This window comes from Equus caballus, chromosome 27, assembly GCF_041296265.1.
Source record: "Equus caballus isolate H_3958 breed thoroughbred chromosome 27, TB-T2T, whole genome shotgun sequence".
Lineage (NCBI taxonomy): Eukaryota > Metazoa > Chordata > Mammalia > Perissodactyla > Equidae > Equus > Equus caballus.
The window spans coordinates 36587558-36599812 of record NC_091710.1 but is presented as its reverse complement, the minus strand read 5'-3'; the positions used below and the strand labels follow the sequence as shown (position 1 = coordinate 36599812).

The 12255-nt window shown below is 34.5% G+C and overlaps 1 protein-coding gene across 6 annotated transcripts in view; it reads right to left on the bottom strand.

Moving 5' to 3' along the window:
- Window positions 1-12255, bottom strand: part of TUSC3 (tumor suppressor candidate 3) — a 223681-nt gene that overhangs the window by 91323 nt on the left and 120103 nt on the right. For all 6 annotated transcript variants that reach the window (XR_011433379.1, XR_011433380.1, XM_005606357.4 and 3 more), the window contains one exon: window positions 10058-10198. Coding sequence is in view for 4 of the 6 variants with exons in the window: in XM_005606357.4 (XP_005606414.1) it covers window positions 10058-10198 (141 nt within the window). In the remaining 2 variants the exon portion in view is untranslated. The remainder of the gene's footprint in view (window positions 1-10057; window positions 10199-12255) is intronic.

Here is a 12255-nt window from a genome sequence, read left to right as displayed (position 1 = left end):
GAGGAATAGCCAACAGACCCATGTTCTGGTTGGCTCTTCATTTAACTAGTCAGAATCTCTCTAAGTCTCACTATTCCTATTCTATAATTCTTTAACACTAAAATAGCCAAGAAACTACGGTAGCATAAACTGAAGTGGAAGGATCCCAAGCTGAAATGGAAGAAGAAATACTGAATGCAAATACAACTTAGCACGATGAAGCACAATCAACAATACACTCAGGTGTCTGAAGTTTCATATAATAAGAGAAACTATTCTTTTTGAGCACTGGCTTCAGGCCAAAAGTTAAACACAAGAGTAATGCTTTGCAACAAGAAAAAAAACTACTCAGATATTTGCTGCAGTTAATAATCAAAGACCACCTTTAAAGGTAGTCCCTTTGGAAAGTATTTTGGTTTCTACATTTGCATTTTCCTTGAAAGTCATAAACATAGTACCATCGTAGAAAACTAGGATTTTGGACATATGTTACAGCATTTGCATTCTATTGATGTACATATCTGACTTAGATTCCTCACTATACAAGTAACGTCCCAGAGGGCAGGGACTATGTCCCAGTATTTTTACCTTGTCCTATCTTTTTATCGCCACAGGGTTCTTCACAGTTCTTAGTACATACATAGTAGGCTTTCAAACTGTTGTTGAATGGTCAATAAATGGATAAACATGAATAAACAGAGAAAAGGAGAATGTACCAAAACATAAATCTTTATTCTAAAACTGACTGCAATGTAAGTAAGTTTCCCAGAAAAAAAAATAGGTGCTAGTCCCAACCATGGCCTGCAAGGCCATAAACACCAGTGAAAATAACAACCATGTTTGTCAGTTTCCTAAACCTAACTGTTTGATCCATTTAACTTCCACTCATTCAACAAATATTTAGGGACCACTTTCTATATGCGAGGCACAATTCTAAGCACTAAGGATACAAAACAGATACAAATCCCTACCTCATTGTAAGCGAGAATACTTACTTCCAGTATTTACATAACAGGCAGGCATTCAATAAACACTGAACTGAATGCAACCACACGGTATCTTTCTCTCATCTAAGGTTTCCATAGCCCTGTATTGAACTAAGAACTCCACTGGCCCGAAGGTGTCCTCCTCTAAGTATCTCCCTTGCTTCTTTTTCAAAATGAGCTCCTCAGACTCTACAGTCGTCCAGAGGAACAATGTGTTGATGCAACACTCCAACTACAGTAAGAGAGCTTTTAACTGTTCTACACAACGAGGTTTCACAGAAGATCTAGTTTGGGGAAACATGGTTTCACATTATATTAAAAAAAAAAGAAAAGAAAGAAACAAATCATTACATGCTTTCAACTCTGTTGGATTTAAATTTATTTCCTATATTTGCACTATGCAGTTGATATAGCTCTTTAAATCAAAAATTTCAGTTTTCTTCTGTAAAGCACAAAATTTAAGTACGATCAAGAGTTAATTTTAAGATATCTTAAATACTTGAGTTCTAAATAAGCTGTTAGTGAAAGTGAAAAATTAAATACTGGCTGTACAGAAAAAGATTAAATATTCTAAGCAGATTTTACACAATCCTTTGTGTATTCCATGTCTTTAAAATACAATGTTACGGTATTATGAATAATTTAATGACTTATTTATTTACTTAAAAAAAAGGTCGTGTAAATGACCAGAGTAACAGCAGACAGTCATATCAGGGAATTCATATACTATTCACTTTTTTTTCTGCTTTTTCTCCCCAAATCCCCCCAGTACATAGTTGTATATTCTAGTTTGTGGGTCCTTCTAGTTGTGGCATGTGGGATACTGCCTCAACATGGCCTAATGAGTGGTGCCATGTCCATGCCCAGGATCCAAACAAGCGAAACCCTGGGCCGCCAAGAGGAGTGCATGAACTTAACCACTCAGCCACAGGGCCAGCCCCTACACTATTCATTTTTACCATTCACAAGTGAATTATTTTAGCAAATTTATAATACTATATTATACTTGAACACTATCATTATTTCATATCACTTAATCTATATACTGCCTTTGTAAGAAAAAACATGAAAAGTATCTTTATGGTCCTTTCTGCTATTAAGAAAAGACTCAAGAATAAATATTTAATTCCATGGAAAGGAATTATACATTAAAGATAACTGTTTCAACAAATACTGATTATAACCACTATTGAGGTGAATTAAGAAGCTAAGCAGTGGCAAGGAGTATAGAAGCTAGCCAGCCACTCCATGTACTGGGTCTTCACAATAAGGCTTAGTTAATTGTGACTTTATAATAAGCAAAAGATCCAAGCAACCACATTCAAATGCAAAAAAAAAAAAAAATGGCAGGTCCATGCATGTAGGAGCAGTTTTAAAATGTTTTTTGAGGGCCAGCCCTGTGGCATAGTGATTAAGTCCTGCACACTCCACTTTGGTGGCCTAGGTTCACAGGTTCGCATCTCAGGCACACACCTACACCACTCGTCAGCCATGCTGTTGCAGCAACCCACATACAAAATAGAGGAAGACTGCCACAGATGTTAGCTTAGGGCTAATCTTCCTCAAGCCAAAAAAGAGAAGAGTATTGGCAACAGATGTTAGTTCAGTGTGAATCTTCCTCACCAAAAACTAACTAACTAAATAAATAAAATGTCCTTTGAGTTATTGAGGCCATTGCCTGTCCTCATTACAGAAAATTAAGAGGTGAATTTATTAAGAAAAGTATATCCTAAAAATATATTAATTAATTTCATTACATTGTTGCCATAACTCAACACAAACAAAAATATACATTAGGCTATATATAGAAATTACCTATCTGCAAAGAGACACACCTATATTCAAATGGCCAAAAGACTCAATTTCCTGATGGAAAAAACTGTTTGGAGTTATCTAAAAACAACAGCTGCTTCACTGGAAACAATACTATCAGCAATTATCCGATTCTCACTTGTAAAGAGACAAAATAATCAACCACAGAGATAGTATCTGTATGATGCGAAAGGTTGCACAATTTTATTCAAGTAAATTAGGAAGAAAAAGGAGTTCATTCCACTCCATTTAAAGTCAGAATTACCTCACGGTTTTGAATGGTCACAAGAAATACATTTCTACTGATACACCACAATGTGTAGACAAAGAACCTTTCATGGATATGAAAATTGTCTAATACCCATTAATCTCAAGCTTTTAAGTTTTCCACAAAACTTACGTAATTAAACTGATATAATTTCTTTGAGACAGAGCAAACATTAAGGTCTGTGAATCACCCCACAGTGTGGATCGTCAGTGTTAAAAGGCAGAAAGCAGCTTCTATCCTACTGAGATTTACTGTGATAATAAGTTTGGGTTATTAGATTTTTTAAATCATGTTTATCTTTCAAGTGTTTGATCTCAGATCCTTAGGACGTTTTTGTGTTTGAAACGAATGTAACTACTCATCACACTAATATTTCTGATTTGAAATGACAGCCATCTATGAAGAGCTTTAGGTGGCCGTAAAGATCTGCATTATGGGCTACAAAAAATAACATTTTAACTCATTTTGATATTGCAAGTTAACAATTCTTTCCGGAAACCATAAACTATATATCTATCCTACACTCCTAAAGTTATGTACCAGCGTAGTTCAACATTTTACTCAACCATTCTACTTTAAACTCACCATAAACCAGTAATATGTATGCTTATTGTCCATCATCCTCTATCTTTAGGGGGTGGGGGAAGGGAAAGTGGAGTGGAACTAGAACCAATGCATATTCAGCTCCATACACAAACAACAAGCATTTTGTCCCCTGGGAAGCATAAGACCGAGAGGAACTTATGAATATTACTTTACCTATTTTTTTAACTCAGAACCAGGAAGGTCTAATATCTACATATGTTTTAATATTTGCCTATCTTACTTCTTCTGTGTCAGGAAATTGCAAGCTTTCTGTCTCTATCCTACACCCTAAAGCACTATGAATAGCTTCCTCTCCCAGCATACACTTCATTCTCATCCTACCTGTGAGTCTTACATAATAACATGAATGCAAGGATGAAAAAGAAAAAAATACCGGGCATAGAATACAGTCTACCCCGAACTAAGGACTCATATCACTAAGCAATCGCCTGGGAGGTACTTTTGCATAGGTTCAATGGTAAAAAGACACAACTGCTAATTGTACACAGACTTGTTCTTTACTAAGAAGTGAGCATGCAGAGATTTTTTTTCCTCATTAATTATTCTTTTGCCTACATTTTTTGTGTTACTGAAGTAATGTATAATTATTATTTTTTGTAATGTATAATTAATTACTATTAATTACTATAATATTTGTATAATTAACTATTTTTATTTAATTTTCCTTGTACTGTGCAATCTAAGGCCTTCATTAGAGTTTCTACAAATCAGATGACAATATTTTGCCAACAATTACTAAAAAATATATTCTCATTTCCAAAGGAAAATGGTATCTTGGTTGTCTTAAATAGACAAATATTTGAGAATCTGAATAAATGGGTCAGCATTTTGGATCGCCTCACCTTTGTAGGAATATCTCAAGAATAGGATAAGAAAGACTGAAAATGAACAAACTCAGTTTTTCACTTAAAAATAGCCTTTCTTATAAACAAAGAATCAAGTTTGGTGATGGTGATAATGGTGGCTATCAGGTGGAAAATAGTAAAGAATATTCAAATTATATACAGTCATGCACTGTATAACGACATTTCGGTCACCAGATCATATACACAATGGTGGTCCCATGACACTAGTACCACATAGCTTAGATGTGTAGTAGGTTTGTGTAAGTACACTCTACTATTTTCACACAACATAAATGGCCTAACCATGCATCTCTCAGAGCATTTCTCTGTCATCAAGCGATGCATGACTGTACTGACCCTATTGTTTAAATGATTTAAATAGTTTCCAAAATCCATCAACAATAAGAAAAAGACATTACAAGTTTGTATATCTCTGTATTAATGAGAAAAGCATAGAGAGATGCAGAAAAGTGTTTCAAGAGGAGTTTTTTTAGTTCAACATTTTATCATCAGAGTAGAGTTTTAAAACATATTGTTTGAAAATATGTCTGTTCTCTGCAGCCTGTTATTGACATCTAAAAGGCTGCTATTGGGAAGCAGGCATACCTGCCAAGATTTCCTTCTCAAGTATGTGTTTGTGAATGTTAGAATATCTTCTGCTATGCCAAGTTAATTAGCTTTGAAAGATTCAAAATAGAAAAAAAGATCTGCATGATGGCAGACGGTGCAAGAAAATTGATCCACTGAAGTATTTAACATTTATGCAGCATATAAATGTTCTTAGGCATTTATTTGCAATTATAATGGTTCATTGCATCCACTGGGTTAAACATCCAACATATGAGAGATGTGCCCAGATTTAGAGAAGCCCAGCATTGTGAAAAGAATATGGAACTTGAAGTCAGACGCATGTGGGATCTACTCTCAGTTAATCATTTTCTAGCTATGTGAGCTTCCGCAAATTGAGTTCACTGAATCTTAGTTTCCTTGTTTGTAAAATGAGGATGATGCAAATTCCTTTTCAGATTTCTTGTAAGGAATGAGTATATAAATCATACCCCAAAGAAGGAAGAGACACAGTAAATAGTAATACCGATTATTTCTAGCTTACAACAATAATTCTGGGGCTCTTCTTCTTCTTCTTCTTCGAGAGAGAATAACGAAGGTGAATGTCATTTAAGCTGAACTCGGAGAGATTACATCAGTTTTTTGGTAGACTGAAACAGTGGCAGGATTTGGTATGATATTAATGTTTAAATACTGACGGAGTTTTAACCTTCCAACAACACTTGAAAGAGGGCCTATATTTTTACCAAGAAACCTTTACTTTATGGAATGAAACTTTATGGTAACTTTATGGAATGAATCAACTTGAAAACTAGCCTGAGCAAAACCAAAACACTTTCAAACTTAACAATGAAGATGCTTGAGATCACAATAGTATCCAACTACATTAGAGCATAACTAATCCATCTATTTTAACTCAACTATCAAAAGTGAGAAAATACTACTAAGAAACTTTCCTTAAAATGTCTTATCTTCCTTACTTTTCAAAATCCAAATTTTAAATTTATATTTCCTCTATCTACCAGAAAGCCACGGAGGTTCTGTTTGAATTTCTAGACTCTAGCTATTTCTGCAGAAGATAGATACTATAAGGCAACTTGCCTGGGCTGCTTCTTAGTCTGTCCTATCACATCTAACTCAGTCATAAACAGCACTGATTCTCTGTTGAAAATAAAAATGGAAAGATGAAGAGCTATTGAAAGAAAGAAAAAGGAACAAACTGACAATTAGCTGTAAATATATACATATATATTATACATATAGTTTGAATTTTCATATTCTATTGTAAATATTTTATACACCTTTTTTAGATTTATTTTTAAGTATCGTACATTTTTTCTTCCTATTGTGAAAGAGATTTTATTTTCAATTATATATCTAAATTGTTTACTGTATAAAAGTTCTAATGATTTTTGGACATTGACCTTGAATTCAGAAAAAGCGTTCAACTCCAGTATTAATTTTATTACTGGTTCTCCATGAATTGTGATGAATTTTCTGTGTGGACAATCATACCATGGGTAAATCATATCATAAGTAAACAATGACCTGTCTCTTCTTTTACACTTTTTTACTCTTTGTATTTCTTTTTCTGTTCTTAATGCTTTGACTAAGACCATTAGTAAAACGATGAACAGCAGGTGACTGTAGGCATCATTTTAAATTATCACTACTAAGTAAGATATTTGCTAAATATTTTAAGATACCCTTTACCTAATTAAGAAAGTTTACTTGTATTCAGTTTGTTAACTTTTTAAAATCATGAATGACGAATTTTAACTAATTTCTGTGGCATCTAATGACACCGTCACATAGTATTTCTCCTTTAAACCATTAATGTGTTAGTTTTCAATTAATTTATACTTCCCCTAATGCTGAACCAACCGTTTCTACAATCTGACTTTTGCTGTTTTATACACAGCTGAATTTGGTTGGTAGTACTTTTTTAAAAGAACAATGTGATTCTATGTTCATAAGCAAGATTTGCCATATGCCATGTCACCTCCTCCTATTTTCTGGCCATCTCCTCTTACATTATCATATTTGGCCTTATGGTCTTTCTTGGTAGCTGTAACTATTTTGTTGTCCATACTAGAGTGATTTTTATAATTTCACTGAACTTTGTGGCAACACTTCTCTGGTAAGTTTTCTTTATCTGTAGGGAAACATTGCTTTCGTTTGCAAATTATTTTCTTATAATAGATACGTGCAGATATAGTGCTAAATCCTTTGTTCATATTGTCTTTGTCATATTGTCTGACTTATTTCCCTCAGCATTATACTCTCTAGATCTGTCCATGTTGTCACAAATGGTGAGATTTCATTCTATTTATGGCTGAATAATATTCCATTGTGTATATCTTATCTTTTATAGTAGTCACACTAGGGATTATAAAATACATACTTAATTTTCCAGTCTATTCAGAATCAATATTTTACCACTTCAATTGGAAGAAATCCTTTACAACTGTATAGGTCCCCTTACTTTCCCCTCACAGTTGTGTTACATATTACATTTATATATATTGAACACCCTGTCAAAAAGTGTTCTATTTCTTGTTTTCAATTTACAAACACATTTTTAAATCTCAAGAGAAGTAGAATAGTCTATTATATTCATCCAGATATTTAAACTGTGTTATTTTATTTCTGCTTTTCTTCTCGTATCACTTTCCTTCTGTATAAAGAATTTCCTTCACTAATTAGGTTTTTTTCTTTCTTTCTTTTTCTCTCTCTCTCATTCTATTTTCTTTATCCAAGAATGTCTTTATTTCACCTGCATTCCTGAAGAATACTTTTACTGAAGACAGAATTCTGGATTGACATTTTTTTTCAAAATTATAAAAATGTTATGCCACTTTCTCCTGCCCTCCATAATTTCTGATAAGAAATATGCAGTCATTTAAATTGTTGTTCCCTATCGGTAATGCATAGATTTTTCCTACCTGTTTCAAAGATTTTTTTTTAATTTGTTTTAGTTTGATTATGATGTATCTGGAAGTGGATTTTGGGGCTTTATCTTATTTGGGGTTCACTCAGCTTCTTGAATCAGCCATACAATTTTGACAATCTTAGGAAGATTGTCTAAAATTTCCATTTCATTCTTTGTTATATCTTCTATTTTTTTCTGATACTTTCTATTTTAAATTTTGTTTCAAGAATGTTTATGATTGCTCATTTGAGCATTTTTATAATAGCTGTTTTACAGTCTTTGTCAGATAATTTTAACATCTGCCATCTCGTAGTGAGCATCTGATGATTCTCTTTTCTCAAGTAAGTCAAGTTTTTGTGGTTCTTTGTAAACCAAGTGATTGTGGATTTTATCCTGAATATTTCAACTATTACATTAAATGTGACTCTGCATCTTATTTAAATCCTATGGAGAGTGTTCATACTTTTATTTTAGCAGACACTTAACCTCATTAGATACAGGGGTTGAGTTCTAATCTCTTCAAGAGGCTTAGTTCCAATGTCAACTAAATTTTCAAAGACTGCAGTGTTGTTATTCAGATCTGGTCCTTATGAGTGCCACCTAGTGACCAGTCTGGGATATGGGCAGAATTTTGTCCTTTAGTTCAGTAACCAACAGCTTTAGAATGCTAATTAGGATCAGGCCCACACATGTGCAGGTCAGGGGTGAGCCCAGGAGTTCAAAAACAGTTTTACGGCATCACTTTCCAGAGTTACTCATTCTCTAATATCTCACTAGTATTTTCTGTTTCCCAAGAGATCCTGTTTTCCCTCTAGCTTGAAAATCTCTCCTTCTACAATGACACAACAGCAGCCAGGGGACAGAAAAAGAACTACAACAAAAAAAAGCAGGGCATGGCCCCTTTCCCTTGGAGACACGGCTCCATTGAATAGAGAGGAAGGTTCCCCTCTCTAAGAGTTCTGGCTCCTACAGCTCCCCTCTGCCAGCTGCTGTCACTCCCTCTACTGTCCTGCTGCAGGATTACCTGAGCACTGCAATGAAAGAATAGGAGAAAAGCTGAGGAATCTCCCCTCCTCTCCCTGAGCTTTATAGATTCCCTTTTCTGCTCTATAAGCCAGAACTAGAAGTATCTCCTAGATCTCTCTCTCTCTGCTCCACAGTGCTCATTTCCAAGTTTCAAGCTGCACTGAATTCAAGTCAAGGAAAACCAAAATAGTAAATAAAAAATTAATAGCCCTCCACATCTCCTAATTAGATGTCATTCAGAAAGATCAAATACCTGAGCCTTGCATTCTCTCCAGGGTTTATAGTTGTGTCAGTGGGAGAGAAAGGTTGGCATGTACATATGCCGTCTTACCTAGAAACAGATTGTCCATTTTCTAAAACCATCATTTCTGTCTTCTAATTGAGTACCAATAAATTCTTTACATATTCTAGATACATGTCCCCTATACATTTTCGAAATATTTTCTTAGTCTATGGATTGTCTTTTCATTCTCATAACAGTATCTTTTGAAGACCAGAATTTTTTAATCTTGATGAAGTCCAATTTATCTTTTTTTGCTTCCATGGTTCATACTTTTTGTACCACAAAAGTTTTCTGTGTTCTTCCAGAAGATTTATAATTTTAGCTCTTATATATGGAGCTATAGCACATTTTGAGTAATTTTTATACGTGATATGAGATAAGGGTTGTGGTTCATCATTTACATAAAGATGTTCAATTATTCCAGCACCGTTTGGGAAAGACTATGCTTTTCTCATTGAATCACTTTGACACCTTTGTTGAAAATCAACAACCATATATGTGAGCATATACTTCTGGACTCTATTCTGTTCACTGATCTATATGTCTATCCTACGCCAAATTCACAATATCTCAATTAACGGTATCTTTGTAATAAGCCTTAAAATCAGGTAGTCTTCTAACTTTGTTCTTTTTCAAAAATTATTCAGACTCTATTTCCATTACAGTAATAACCTGGCCCATTTTGTTAATATTATATAACTTATACTATTACACAAAGAAAAGGGGGGGAAAAAGTACAATGTGATAACATACCAGAGACACCATGGCCCAACCAGTCTTGTTATAGATGAATTCCAAGTTGTTCCTTCTTAAATAGAGCAAACCACCAACAAGTGACACTAACAAGGCCAAAGCAATGGTGCCGGAATAGTTGGGTGGTCTGAAGACTCGAATCTGAAAAATGCAATGAAAATTTTTAAGGTGAAAAAAACTATATTTTTTTCTTGACCATATCCTAGTCCTTCCAATTTTCAACACAAAGAATTCAGAAAGGTATCACCCTACTTTTCATACCTTGCACTACCACTCCTTTTACTCTTTACAAGTCAAAAAAACATGCCTTAAAAACATCATGGCTACGTAAAAAGACTTGCTTTAGATAAATACAGTTAAACATACGCAAACATTATCTATAGTCAACCCAGAGCTCCTGTGTTTCACCCATGGAACATGGGATCATCTAGTAAAGGGCAGGGTGCAATATTTGTATTATTCCAAATTGGGACAGTTCAAAGACTTTTTAAACAGTTTTATTGAGATATAATCCACACACCATACAATTCACCCATTCAAGGTGTACAATTCAATGGTTTTTGGTATATTCACACATATGTGCACCCCTCACTGCAGTCAGTATCAGAACATCTCAACCACATCAACAGGAAACCCTTTAGCAATCACCCTCTTATTCCCTTACCCTCTAGCCCTAAACAACCATTAATCTACTTTCTATATCTATAGATTTCCCTTTTTCTAGGCTTTCATAAAATATGTGGTCTTCTGTAACTAGCTTCTTTCACTTAGCATAACGTTTTCAAGGTTCATTCTTGCTGTAGCATGTCAGTGCTGCATTCCTTTTTATGGCTGAATATTCCATTGTACTAATAGACCACAATTTGTTCCTTCGTTAATCAGGTGATGAGCATCTGGGTTGTTTCCATCTTACAGCTATTATGAATAATGCTGCTATAAACGTTCAAGTTTTTGTGTGGGCATATGTTTTCATTTATCTTTGGTATCTGCCTGAGAGTGGAAGTGCTGTGTCACATGGTAACACTATGTTTAATGGTTTGAGGAACTGCCAGATTGTTTTCTCACACGGCTGCACCATTTTATATTCCCACCAGCGGTGTATGAGAGTTCTGATTTCTCCACTTCTTTGCCAATACTTGTTATCTCACTTATTGATTCTAGCCATCCCAGTGGGTATGAAGTGATATTTCATTGTAGGTTTGATCTGCATGTCTCTAATGACTAATGATGCTGAGCATCTTTTCTGTACTTTTTGGCCACTTGTATATTTTCTTTGAAGAAATGTCTATTCAGATCCTCTACTCATTTTTTAACTGGGTTATCTTTTTATTATTCAGTTGTAAGAGTCCTATCTATATACTAACTATAAGTAAATGATTTGCAAATATTTTCTTCTATTCTGTGGGTTGTCTTCACTTTTTTGATGATGTCCGTTAAAGCATAAAGGCTGTTTTTAAAAATTAGATGTAATTGGTATGAACTCATGATTTCATACAGATCTTGGTTCTAATAACATTCCTCACTAAAAGAAACCATGGCTCTGAGGAAAGACAGCTAATTTAGCACACAGCAGTAGACAAGTAGATAGAAGATGAGCCTGGAAAATACTGTTATGTCAGGAAAGTAAGAAAGCGCTTAAAAGAAAATAATGGAGAGATGTCACATGGACACAGAAGCCAGTATGAAGGGGCTCCTACTAGCCAAATCTAGAATAATTTTAATAATGTAGCAATATTTAAGCATAGTAATAACTTACAAACCATTGAAGAAAAAAATACAATTCATGAGTCTATATCAATGGTGATGCATAAATATATAGCCAGATAAGAAAGGACTTTTGCTTACACCAGAATGCTGAGGGAAAACTAGGAATATGGAACAAATGCTAGAACTGGAACATCACCATTTTGCAACCATGATGGAAAAATCAGGATCAGGCAAAAATCACCAAAGGATGCTAAATCTAGGAGAAAATTTTGATGAGAAGTAAGATATTAACATGATCTTAAAGTGTCTCCACACAGACAGCTTACTAATTACAAAGGAGAGGGGCGTGAAGAAACAACAGTTAATTATACAGTGGAGAAACGGAAAACACCTTGACCAGATGTTCAAAATTAACATCATCGATGAGGGACAGCCGGACATCACGTGCCTATAGATGGGATTAGAACAAAACCTGGCTGAGGTAGTACTGT